The following is a 10,938-nucleotide window of genomic DNA, read 5'->3' on the forward strand; positions in this document are numbered from 1 at the left end:
GTGCTAGCCTTAGACGCTCTTTATCCTGATAGCAACAGCACGTGTAAAACCCCCTGAATGCAGGGCCTGGGTTTGGGTCCCTCAAGAAGTAGATACTAGTGCAGGGTGTGATCTCAGGGAACACCAGTGGAGAGAGAAGAGATGTACCAGAGAAGGGATGGATGTCAATAAAGGGCACACTGTGAGTTCCCCCCACGGGCTCTGGGAGCACAGTCCTAACTGGGTGCTGCAGGACACAGTACAGAACACACATCAGCATTGTCACAACCAGAGCAGGAGAGTAGCAGGTGCTCATCTGTCAGCTCTCTGTCACTAAGGGTTACTTCTGGAGGCATCAACTCTCTGGGCTTCTGACTTGCCTCCCATGCAGCTTGGGAGCGCACACTTCCCTCGCCCCTGTGATGTAGAAGTCCTCATGCAGAGAGGCTGAAAGTAGGGAGGCCAGGTGGGACTCATTTGCCACAGTTGCAGTGAGGAGTAAGGAGCTGAGAAATGTGAGGGGTGGGTCCTTGTGCAGCGTCACACTGGAGCCTTTAAGTGCAGGGAGCTCGGGTCAAGGAGAGAGGACCATGGCTTCTTAGTTGAAGTGGGGCTTGAATTGGGCCCTGAAGGAGTGGGGCCTAATCCACAGGGAGGGAAGGGCAGCTTAGAAGGGAAAACCTCTCAGGCGGTGCCCATAGCTCAGTGGGCAGGGTACCAGCCACATACATTGAGGCTGGCGGATTCAAACCTGGCCCGGGCTAGCTAAAATAACAATGACAACTGCAACGGGAAAAAAAAAGCCAAGCGTTGTGGCGGGCACCTGTAGTCCCAGCTACTTGGGAGGCTGAGGCAAGGGAATCACTTAAGCCCATGAGTTTGAGGTTGCTATGAGCTATGATGCCATAACACTCTACCCAGGGCAATGGCTTAAGACTCTGTCTCAAAAAAAAAGGCGGGGGGAAACCTCTGGAAAGAGTATACTGATGAGAACACACAGGACTTGGAAACTGCCCACATTTTAGGTCTCTACTGCCCTTAAGGTCCCTGGTCTACTGTCAGCCTGTGAGGGTCAGTGGTGTCTAATTCTGGCACTTACACTCTCTCTGTCCCGCCTCCCAGGAAGGGCGGGAGCTGACCCTTGAGAAGCCAGAGCTCAAAGCTCTGGTGTCAGAGAAGCTGGGGGACCTGCACCGGCGCTGGGATGAGCTGGAGACCACCACTCAAGCCAAGGCCCGCAGCCTCTTTGATGCCAACCGAGCTGAGCTGTTTGCCCAGAGCTGTTCTGCCCTGGAGAGCTGGCTGGAGAGCCTGCAGGCCCAGCTGCACTCTGATGACTATGGCAAGGACCTCACCAGTGTCAACATTCTGCTCAAGAAGCAGCAGGTAGGCCGCGGGCCTTTGATAGGGGTGAGGAACAGCAGAGGAAGGCAGGGAGGCCACAGATCTTATGATTTGAGGGACTGTTCTGAGGCCTGGCAGGTAACATCTCTCTCTACTGGAGCGTCTCAAAGTGACTTCTATGGGCCATCCATGTCAGAATCTCTAGGGTATGTATTAGTCAGGGCAAAGTCAGACAGAGACCAACCAGTGATTTGAAGATAGGAACTTTGATAAAATGAAGCATTAAGCAGTAAAAAGTATTATAGTTAAAAGGGATAAAGGGAATTCTACAACAGGATTCAAAAACGTTTTTCTGGCCAAGTAAGGTGGCTCATACCTGTAATCCCAGCACTCTGGGAGGCTGAGGTGGGAGGGTTGCTTGAACTTTGAGACCAGCCTGAGCAAGAGTGAGACCCCTTTCTCTACTAAACAGAAAAATTAGCCATGGTGACAGGTGCCTATAGTCCCAGCTACTCAGGGGACTGAGGCAGGAGGATCACTTGAGTCCAGGAGTCAGACATTGCAGTGAGTTGTGTGATGCCACCGCACTCCAACCTGGGCAACACAGCAAGAGTTTATCTCAAAAAAAAAGAAAAAAAACCAAAGAAAACCTTTTTCTGGAAAGGGCCAGTTAGTAAATATTTGGGGCTTTATGGGTCACATGGTCTCTGTCACAACTATTCAGCTATGTCCTTGTAAAGTAAAAGCAGGCTTACATAATACATAGAAGAAGGGTGTGGCTGTGTTCCAATACAACTTTACAAAAATAGGCAATGGGCTCAATTTGCTGGTCCCTGCACTGAAGAATACAGGTATAGCAAATGTAGGGAGCAGCTACTGCCACTACGGCCAAGGAGGGATACCTAAGGAAGGAAAAAGATGGCTGAGTTTTAGATCTCCCTGGAGAGGGCAGAAGCCCACTGAATGGTCTAGAAATGTGCTGGGGTATCATGGGCTGGACCGCCAACGCAAGCCAGCAGGAAGTTGCCATTGGAGTGCCAGCAAACCTTGCTGGAGGGTGACAGCAAATGGATCTCCTGTATGGTTTTGCTGTAGGAGTAAGAACACCCTGGAACCAAACCCATTCCTCCACTGTCCACTGTAGTATCCCTCCAGCGCCTTCTACTGATAGGGCCAAGCATTGCACCAGTAGCAAGAGATGTTTCAGAGCCCAGGGGCACTGTCCCAGAGCAGGGCAAAGATGAATGTGGACCTGAGGTCGATTTAGGGTTGATGGCACGGTCATCACACTGCCCTGGATCCTTATGTATATTAAAGTTTAAGGTCCACTGACCCAGGGATGTTGTCCCTGGGGTGAGCCCCAGAGATAAGAAGTCACAACTGGCTTGGTGCGGTCCGGCGTCTCCTCTGAATTCAAAGGTAGACATGTGGTGCCGACACCTCCTTCCTCTCTGATGTGCAGATGCTGGAGCGGGAGATGGCTGTGAGGGAGAAGGAGGTGGAGGCGATCCAGGCCCAGGCAAAAGCCTTGGCCCAGGAAGACCAGGGTGCAGGGGAAGTAGAGAGGACCTCGAAGGCCGTGGAGGAGAAGTTCAGGGCCTTGTGCCAGCCCATGCGGGAGCGCTGCCGGCGCCTGCATGCTTCTCGTGAGCAGCACCAGTTTCACCGGGACGTGGAGGATGAGATTGTGAGTCACTGGGCCCAGGACAGGATGGAGCCTTTGTTTGGGCAGCCTGCCCCCACCACATGGCTCCCTAGCCTCCTGAGCAGAAGCTGGGGCGGGGCCAGCAGTTCCTTGTCCCTCTTCTTTTGGGCTTGAAAAATCTCCCCTCTAGGGAGATCTGGGGATGCCTTCGCAGGCCCTTTACTCTGGCATCAGAGAAGACCATTCCTTGCACACCCCAATAGCCCTAGGTAGCCCCAGTATCCAACCCCTAGGCTTGCTTTACCCGCTGAACCTCCACTGACCCTCTCCTTCTCTTTTAGTTGTGGGTGTCGGAGCGTCTACCCATGGCTAGCTCCATGGAGCATGGCAAGGACCTACCCAGTGTCCAGCTTCTCATGAAGAAAAACCAGGTGAAGCAGAGGCTAAAGGCAAAAGCAAAGTTCCCAAGGGCCTCCCAGACCTGGACATTTGTTCCTTCTTTAGACTAGGGTTTCTCCGGACCAGACTCTGTGCTGTGTCTAACCCTAGACTCTGTGGTCCTCCTTCCCTCACCCTGAAGGAGAATCTGTCCCTAGCGGAGCATGTGGCATTACCATTGTGTCCCTGGGCCAGGAAAGGGGTGCAGAGAGTACTCAGGAAGGAAGAGAGGCGCGAGTGTGGCGAGGGCATGCTCTTGAGCAGGTCTGGGTGGAGGTGGGCTTGGGGTTCCTTAGTTAGCCTTTTGGTCTTTGCTCTTCCCTGACAGACTCTGCAGAAGGAGATGCGAGGCCATGAGCCCCGAATCGCAGACCTGACAGAGCGGCAGCGAGCTCTAGGTGCTGCTGCGGCAGGTCCCGAGCTGGCTGAGCTGCAGGAAATGTGGAAACGCCTGGGCCAAGAACTGGAACTTCGAGGGACTCGACTGGAGGAAGCCCTGCGGGCACAGCAGTTCTACCGTGATGCGGCAGAGGCGGAGGCTTGGATGGGTGAACAGGAGTTACACATGATGGGTCGAGAGAAGGCCAAGGTGAGAGCAGGGCTCAGCCCAGTAACCTGGGGACTCTGCCTCTCCACCTCTCACACCGACCCACTGCCCCACGGCACTGTCCCTTACCCAGGACGAGCCGAGTGCCCAGGCAGAGGTGAAGAAGCATCAAGTCCTGGAGCAAGCCTTGGCCAACTATGCACAGACCGTCCATCAGCTGGCGGCCAGCAGCCAAGACATGATTGACCATGACCACCCAGAGAGGTGAGCACAGTGGCAGCTGCACAGGGACCGAGGCTGGGGAGAGGGGCACTGGTCGGAGAAGGTGCAGCGTCGGAGCCTTCTGTGCTGCAGTGTACAGAGCCTCATGGAGGACTGGAGACACAGGGACTTGGCTATCTTTGGAGAGATGAAGAGGACCAGAACTCCCCAGAACAGGCTGGGGCCAGAGCAGTGGCTCCTAAGTCCCACGGTGCCGCCTCCTCCCCCACAGCACACGGATATCCATCCGCCAAGCCCAGGTGGACAAGCTGTATGCCAGCCTGAAGGAGCTGGCTGGGGAGCGGCGGGAGCGTCTGCAGGAGCACCTGCGTCTATGCCAGCTCCGCCGAGAGCTGGATGACCTAGAGCAGTGGATCCAGGAGCGGGAGGTGGTGGCAGCCTCCCACGAGCTGGGCCAGGACTACGAGCATGTGACTGTGAGTGGGGGGAGGACACCCATCTCGGCTGGGGGAACAAAGGAAGACCCTCTGGGCAGAGCACTGAGGGGCTGGGGCCAGGGCTGGGGCATGAGACCAGCCCGAGCAGGTCTTCCTGGGTTTTGAGGTGTGAACTTTGAAGAATTGTGCAAAAAGCATCACAGGGCTGAGCCTAGGCAAGGGCAAAAAGGAAATACCCAGTCACTCTTCAATGTAACTCAATAAAATGGGGTGTGAGCTCCTCATAGCTGGTCGCTTTAGACTCAGTGGTGCAGAAATGAGGGCCCTGGTCAGGGTATACTTGTCTGAGGTCTAAAGGTTCCGAGGACCTGCCTGTGCCAAGTAGAGAAACTGGAATACAGGGTCCCGGGGAGTGGCTGCGTCTGCTCATTAACTCAGCCCTGGTGACAGAACCTGTCCTGGCCCTGGGGAGAGATGGGTTCTGAGTTTGGCAGAGCCATACCCACCAGGGTCACAGCACTGTCCGTGGAACTGCTTTCCCCACCAGATGCTCCGGGACAAATTTCGAGAGTTCTCCCGGGACACGAGCACCATTGGCCAGGAGCGCGTGGACAGTGTCAACACACTGGCCAATGGGCTCATTGCTGGGGGCCATGCTGCACGGGCCACTGTGGCTGAGTGGAAGGACAGTCTCAACGAGGCCTGGGCTGACCTACTCGAGCTGCTGGACACACGGGGGCAGGTGCTGGGGGCCGCATACGAGCTGCAGCGCTTCCTGCATGGGACGCGCCAGGCCCTGGCCCGGGTGCAGCACAAGCAGCAGCAGCTTCCAGACGGGACTGGCCGGGACCTCAATGCCGCTGAGGCCCTACAGCGCCGCCACTGTGCCTACGAGCATGATATCCAGGCTCTCAGCGCCCAGGTCTGACCCAAGCATGAGGAGGTGGGGGAGGCTGAGAGAGACTTGGGGAAACAGAGTGGTGTTCCTGTGAGTTAGGGTGGGTCCCAGAAGTGCCGGTAGCCTGGCATCCTCCCAGGGGTCAAATAGGGACATGGTTAGAATTGCTCCTGGGAGACATCTTTGGGCAGAGGATAGCCACTGTGTTCACATGTTTAATGACAGGCCTTTTTGAGAGTCCTTGTCATTTTCAAGTGGTCTCTGTGGCTCCAGGACCCTTCATGCTGTACTAACCTCTACCTACTCGTGCCTCCCAGTCTGAGCTCTAGAGCCACACAAATAAGCTTGGATCCTTCCTCCTGCCATTTAAACCCAGCACTACCTCCCCATATCCCTTCTTCAGACTAAATATTTCAGTCTTTCAGTCTTAGAGTCCCTCATGCCCCTAAAAATTCAACTGACAGCTGTTTTATAGCCCCCTTCTCCTGCTAGGCCCAGGCCCACACATGACACTCTGGGGCAGGGTCCCCCGCCACCCCTCCTTTTGCCTCTGGCTGGTGAAATAGGCAGGAGGTGGACATCAGCAGCCAGGACCAACACAGGCTGCGGCTCCTTGGAATCTCCTCATTCTGCCTGACTCCGACCTGGGGCCCCACAGGTGCAGCAGGTGCAGGATGATGGCCACCGGCTCCAGAAGGCCTATGCTGGAGACAAAGCTGAGGAGATTGGCCGCCACATGCAGGCCGTGGCCGAGGCCTGGGCCCAGCTTCAGGGAAGTTCTGTGGCCCGCCGCCAGCTGCTCCTGGACACCACAGAGAAGTTTCGTTTCTTCAAAGCCGTCCGGGAGCTGATGCTCTGGATGGATGGGGTCAACCTGCAGATGGATGCCCAGGAGCGGCCCCGGTGAGACCCATGGTGCCCAGGGCTTCTGTAGGTGGTGTGGCTGCCATAATGGGTGTGATGGGCTATAGGCAGTGGGCGATACTGTTTCTGTACCTGCCAGGGATGTGTCCTCTGCGGATCTGGTCATCAAAAACCATCAAGGCATCAAGGCTGAGATAGAGGCCAGGGCGGACCGCTTCTCCTCTTGCATCGACATGGGGCAGCAGCTGCTTGCCAGGAGCCACTATGCGGCCGAGGAGGTGGGTAAGGCCAGTTGTGGCCAGGCCACCTTCACCATGCAGTGCTGAATGCTGATTATTCCTCTGATTCTGTGTCCTCTCATCCTTTTTCTGAAAGAAACCTTTCATTGTCTCCCCATTCAGTTCCTTTTGGGGATTTTCCCCATCCCTTATTTTCCCCATAACCACCTGCCCCTTGAAATCAGAAATTGCTAGTCCTCCCACGTCATCTCTTAAGGACCCTGCAAAGGCCCCTTTGGTGCTAACTTGCATCTCTGTCCTCCTAGATCTCAGAAAAGCTGTCTCAGCTGCAGGCACGGCGCCAGGAGACGGCTGACAAGTGGCAAGAGAAGATGGACTGGCTCCAGCTTGGTGAGCCCCAAGGTGTCCTGGGAGGGACTGAGCATCTCACGCTCTGTGGTTTCCAGAGTCTGTGAATCTGGAATCCCAACTGCCTGGTACTGCTCTTGGGCAGTGAATTTCTCTACCCCTGTTCTTGAGGTCACCATGCCCTGCCTGTGCCCACTCTGACCAGCCATCTCTCTGCAACTTCCCATCCCGGCAGTTTTGGAGGTGCTCGTGTTTGGCAGAGATGCAGGGATGGCAGAGGCTTGGCTTTGCAGCCAGGAGCCATTGGTGCGAAGTGCTGAGCTGGGCTGCTCAGTGGACGAAGTTGAGAGCCTCATCAAGCGGCATGAGGCCTTCCAGAAGTCAGCTGTGGCCTGGGAGGACCGTTTCAGTGCCCTAGAGAAGCTCACTGCGGTGAGGGCCGTGGGACCCCAGGGATGCCTGTCCCACCCTGCTGCCCCAGCCTGTGCTCTCTCCTGCTCTTCCCACTGCACCAGCCCCTCCCAGATGTGAGTCCTCAGTTTCCCTGGGTGATGCTGGCATACCACCTCCGCTTGGTCTCCTGTCCCCACCTTACTGTCACATTCTGTTCTTCCTGTCCCGTTAGGATAGAGCTGTTTCAGCTTCCCCAGCACCCTGGGCCTTTTAAATGAGACCTTCTATGCTCTGATCTTGGCATTGTTTGACAGCTGGAGGAGCGGGAGAAGGAGCAGAAGAGAAAAAGGGAAGAAGAGGAACAGAGGAAACAGCCCCCTGCCCCAGAACCCAGGGCCAGTCTGCCTCAGGGAGGCCTGGTGGATGGCCGGACAGCTCCTGATGCCACCTGGGATGGGTGAGAGCCAGGATGCCTTGGGACAGGGAGGGAAGAGGCGATGAAGCTGAGCCCAGGCACTGCACAGACTAATTGCTTTGTTACCTTTGGCCATCCTAGAGCCCAGCCACGGCAGCCACCATCCACACAAGCACCCAGTGTTAATGGAGTCTGCACAGACACAGAGCCCTCACAGGTAACCCCACAGTCCCCATGCGCCCCCATTGGAATCTTAGCCCCTCTTGCAGACACTCTTAACACATTCTGGTCCTTGCAGCTCCTGCTGGAACAGAGACTTGAGCGGAGCAGCTTCCCAGAAGGGCTGGTGAGTCCCCTGGACCTGTGGGTGTTGATAGCTGGGGGATGTGGGGACCAAAGTTGGGGGTAAGCTGGGAATCTGGGGATAGGAGAGGGCAGAGGCTCAGAGGAAGCTGGGGGGGTCACCCATCTCACCATGTGACACTGATGCTTTTCCCCTCAGGGGTCTGGTGCAGGAGAGGAGGCTGGTGGGCCTCAGGGAGAGAGGCAGACCCGGACCCGGGGCCCAGCTCCTCCAGGAATGGCCCAGAGCAGGTCCTCTGAGTCTGCCCATGTTGCCACCTTGCCCCCTCGTGGCCTAGAGCCCTCTGCCCAGGAGCAGATGGAGGGAATGCTGTGCCGCAAGCAGGAGATGGAGGCCTTTGGCAAGAAGGCCGCCAACAGGTACTAGCTGTGCCATGCAGTGCCTGTGGGCTTCCCGCTGCTGCCTTCTGGGGAGACTTCCCCAGATCCTCTTCCTAGGGAGAGGGAAGGTGCCCTTTAGAGTAAAGCCTCTGGCTAAGTGGTAGGACGCAGGACCAGAGTGGGGCCTGGGAGGGCATAAAGATGATGGGCCTGAGGATGGGAGCAGAACGGAAGTCCCAGGTCACAGGCCCCACCAGACTGTCCAGTCAGCCCTTTTCACCTCTCACCCTGCACCATGTCCCTCCTAGGTCCTGGCAGAACGTGTACTGCGTCCTGCGGCGTGGAAGCCTGGGCTTTTACAAGGATGCAAAGGCAGCCGGCGTGGGAGTGCCATACCATGGAGAAGTGCCTGTCAGCCTGGCCAGGGCCCAGGGCAGTGTGGCCTTTGACTATCGAAAGCGCAAACATGTCTTCAAGCTAGGGTAGGAATAGGGTGCAGTGCTCTCAGCACAGGAGGGAAGTAAGGAGTGATATGGGTGAGCCAGGAGCTGGGTCCAGAGCCAGTGGGGTTCTTGCAAGGGGCACACAATGGAGTGACCAAACCAGCTCTTGGGACAGATGCAAACAAGGCAGAGGGCTCTGACTGTATCTACACCAAGGGGAGCAGGGGAACCAAGACCCAAGCTGAAAAGTTCCCCCGGTGGGAAATCTGAAGGCAAACTCTGGCTGGCCCCTGCCTCCAGCAGGCTCGGGGCCTGCCTCTGCCTGCTAACAAGCAGCCAAGCAGGAGGCCTGGCTGGGATGGAAGGTAGAACCCTGGCCCTCTGCAGTGAGTCAGAAAGGCTTTGCTTTTGCACAGTCTTGGGAATCTGAAGAATGTGCAAAACGTGTCCAGTCCAGTTCTGAGGGCCATAGCCTGGACTCTGGGTTATGACTAAGCTGTCACCAGCACTGATCTGGAGAACCCAGATTCTCAGCTCTCCCCTGTGGCTTCTCTCTCCCAACAGCTTACAGGATGGAAAAGAATATTTATTCCAGGCCAAGGATGAGGTGAGCCACCCCCATCCTCCATGTTCCCCCGTCTGTGCCATTCTTAGGGTCTCCAACTGCAGCTGCCCTTTCTTCACTCTCCTCTTTATAATAAGACAGCCCACAGGTGGCCAGCCAGATGTCTGTGAAGGCCACACCAGCACTCATGCCCTACCTTGAAGTCTCCTTTTTGTCAAGGAGATGAAATAGTCATTTTTCTGCTGCCCCCTCTCATGCCCACTGTGCTGCCCACTACAGGGGCCCTTAAGCTGACCAGGTGTCTTTCCATCCGCAGGCAGAGATGAGCTCGTGGCTACGGGTGGTGAACGCTGCCATTGCCACAGCGTCCTCTGCCTCTGGAGAGCCAGAGGAGCCAGCAGTGCCTGGTGCCCCCCGGGGCATGACTCGTGCCATGACCATGCCTCCAGTAACCCCTGTCGGGGCTGAGGCACCTGTTGTGCTTCGCAGCAAGGACGGCAGAGAACGAGAGCGGGAGAAACGCTTCAGCTTCTTCAAGAAGAACAAGTAGTCAGGGACAGGACTCCCAGGCCAAGCCCCTCCTCCCTCTGTTCCGGAAACTGCCAGGGACTGTCAACAGGGACCACCCTCTTGTCAGGATTACTGCCTGCTGCTAGGGTCTGTTGCCAAGGTCAACCCATCACCAGAAACTGTCACTGGGGACAAGTTGGTGTTCCCAAGGGCAACCCTTCTCTTCTGCTATTTAATTCCCTGGAGACTGGTGGTGGGACCCAGGCAACCCCCAATTCCACTCCCTCCACTTCCTCCCTCCTCCCCTAGCCTCGGCCTCTGTCCCTGCTATGGTGGAGACAGCGCCGTGCCCTCAGCATAGGCCATGTGGGGAATGGCTGCCGTGCTGCAGGCTCATTCTCCACCACAGGTAGGGCACACACGCCATCCACCACCTATTTCCTTGCCCCGGGACTAGCTGGGTACCTCTTAGAGCTGACGCAGGATCTGGGGGCGAGAGTGCCAGATGCCAGAGTTAGGGGCACCAAAGCTGTCCCTCCCCACTCTTCCTCATCCTCTGACTCCAGCACCCACTCCGTCTCCACCTGCTCTCAGTGACTTCCAGCCAGGTGTGAGTTGTTCAGGGGCAACCACAGCCTTGAGTCTGGCCAAGGAGGTGATTAAACAGCTCAGCTTCTCTTACTGCCTCCGGGTGTGTTTGCTTTCCTGACCACGGCCCCTGCCTCAGCTGAGTTCTCTCCTTGGGGTCTGCTCTCCTCCACCCCCAGCTCCCAAGCCCCAGAGAAGCACATCATGCTGGGAGATCCATCTCACTCTCCTTTCCCCATGAGGATGACCTCCAGTGTGCTGGATTGACCAATGCCAAGCCTCTTTTTGGACCAACAGAGTCCACCATGGGTTGGGACAATGTCAACAAGCAATATTCATGTTCAGCAGCAATAACGGACTCCTTCCCTGGTGCTCAATG

The 10,938-nt window shown here is 56.4% G+C and overlaps 1 protein-coding gene across 2 annotated transcripts in view; it reads left to right on the forward strand.

Annotated features, from left to right (window-relative positions):
- The window catches only part of SPTBN2 (spectrin beta, non-erythrocytic 2), a 36,601-nt gene extending 25,952 nt beyond the window's left edge, over positions 1 to 10,649 (forward strand). For both annotated transcript variants that reach the window (XM_012810464.2, XM_012810463.2), the window contains exons 19-36: positions 1,102 to 1,365; positions 2,786 to 3,010; positions 3,310 to 3,399; positions 3,735 to 3,995; positions 4,087 to 4,217; positions 4,447 to 4,651; positions 5,160 to 5,534; positions 6,169 to 6,413; positions 6,514 to 6,652; positions 6,919 to 7,003; positions 7,197 to 7,393; positions 7,669 to 7,811; positions 7,911 to 7,986; positions 8,068 to 8,115; positions 8,272 to 8,492; positions 8,762 to 8,935; positions 9,461 to 9,503; positions 9,778 to 10,649. In XM_012810464.2, the coding sequence (XP_012665918.1) occupies positions 1,102 to 1,365; positions 2,786 to 3,010; positions 3,310 to 3,399; positions 3,735 to 3,995; positions 4,087 to 4,217; positions 4,447 to 4,651; positions 5,160 to 5,534; positions 6,169 to 6,413; positions 6,514 to 6,652; positions 6,919 to 7,003; positions 7,197 to 7,393; positions 7,669 to 7,811; positions 7,911 to 7,986; positions 8,068 to 8,115; positions 8,272 to 8,492; positions 8,762 to 8,935; positions 9,461 to 9,503; positions 9,778 to 10,011 (3,156 nt within the window). In that variant the 3' untranslated portion in view covers positions 10,012 to 10,649. The remainder of the gene's footprint in view (positions 1 to 1,101; positions 1,366 to 2,785; positions 3,011 to 3,309; positions 3,400 to 3,734; positions 3,996 to 4,086; positions 4,218 to 4,446; positions 4,652 to 5,159; positions 5,535 to 6,168; positions 6,414 to 6,513; positions 6,653 to 6,918; positions 7,004 to 7,196; positions 7,394 to 7,668; positions 7,812 to 7,910; positions 7,987 to 8,067; positions 8,116 to 8,271; positions 8,493 to 8,761; positions 8,936 to 9,460; positions 9,504 to 9,777) is intronic.
- The last annotated feature ends 289 nt before the right edge of the window (positions 10,650 to 10,938 follow it).

Source organism: Otolemur garnettii, unplaced genomic scaffold, assembly GCF_000181295.1.
Source record: "Otolemur garnettii isolate 467f Iridium unplaced genomic scaffold, OtoGar3 scaffold00134, whole genome shotgun sequence".
Taxonomy (NCBI): Eukaryota; Metazoa; Chordata; class Mammalia; order Primates; family Galagidae; genus Otolemur; species Otolemur garnettii.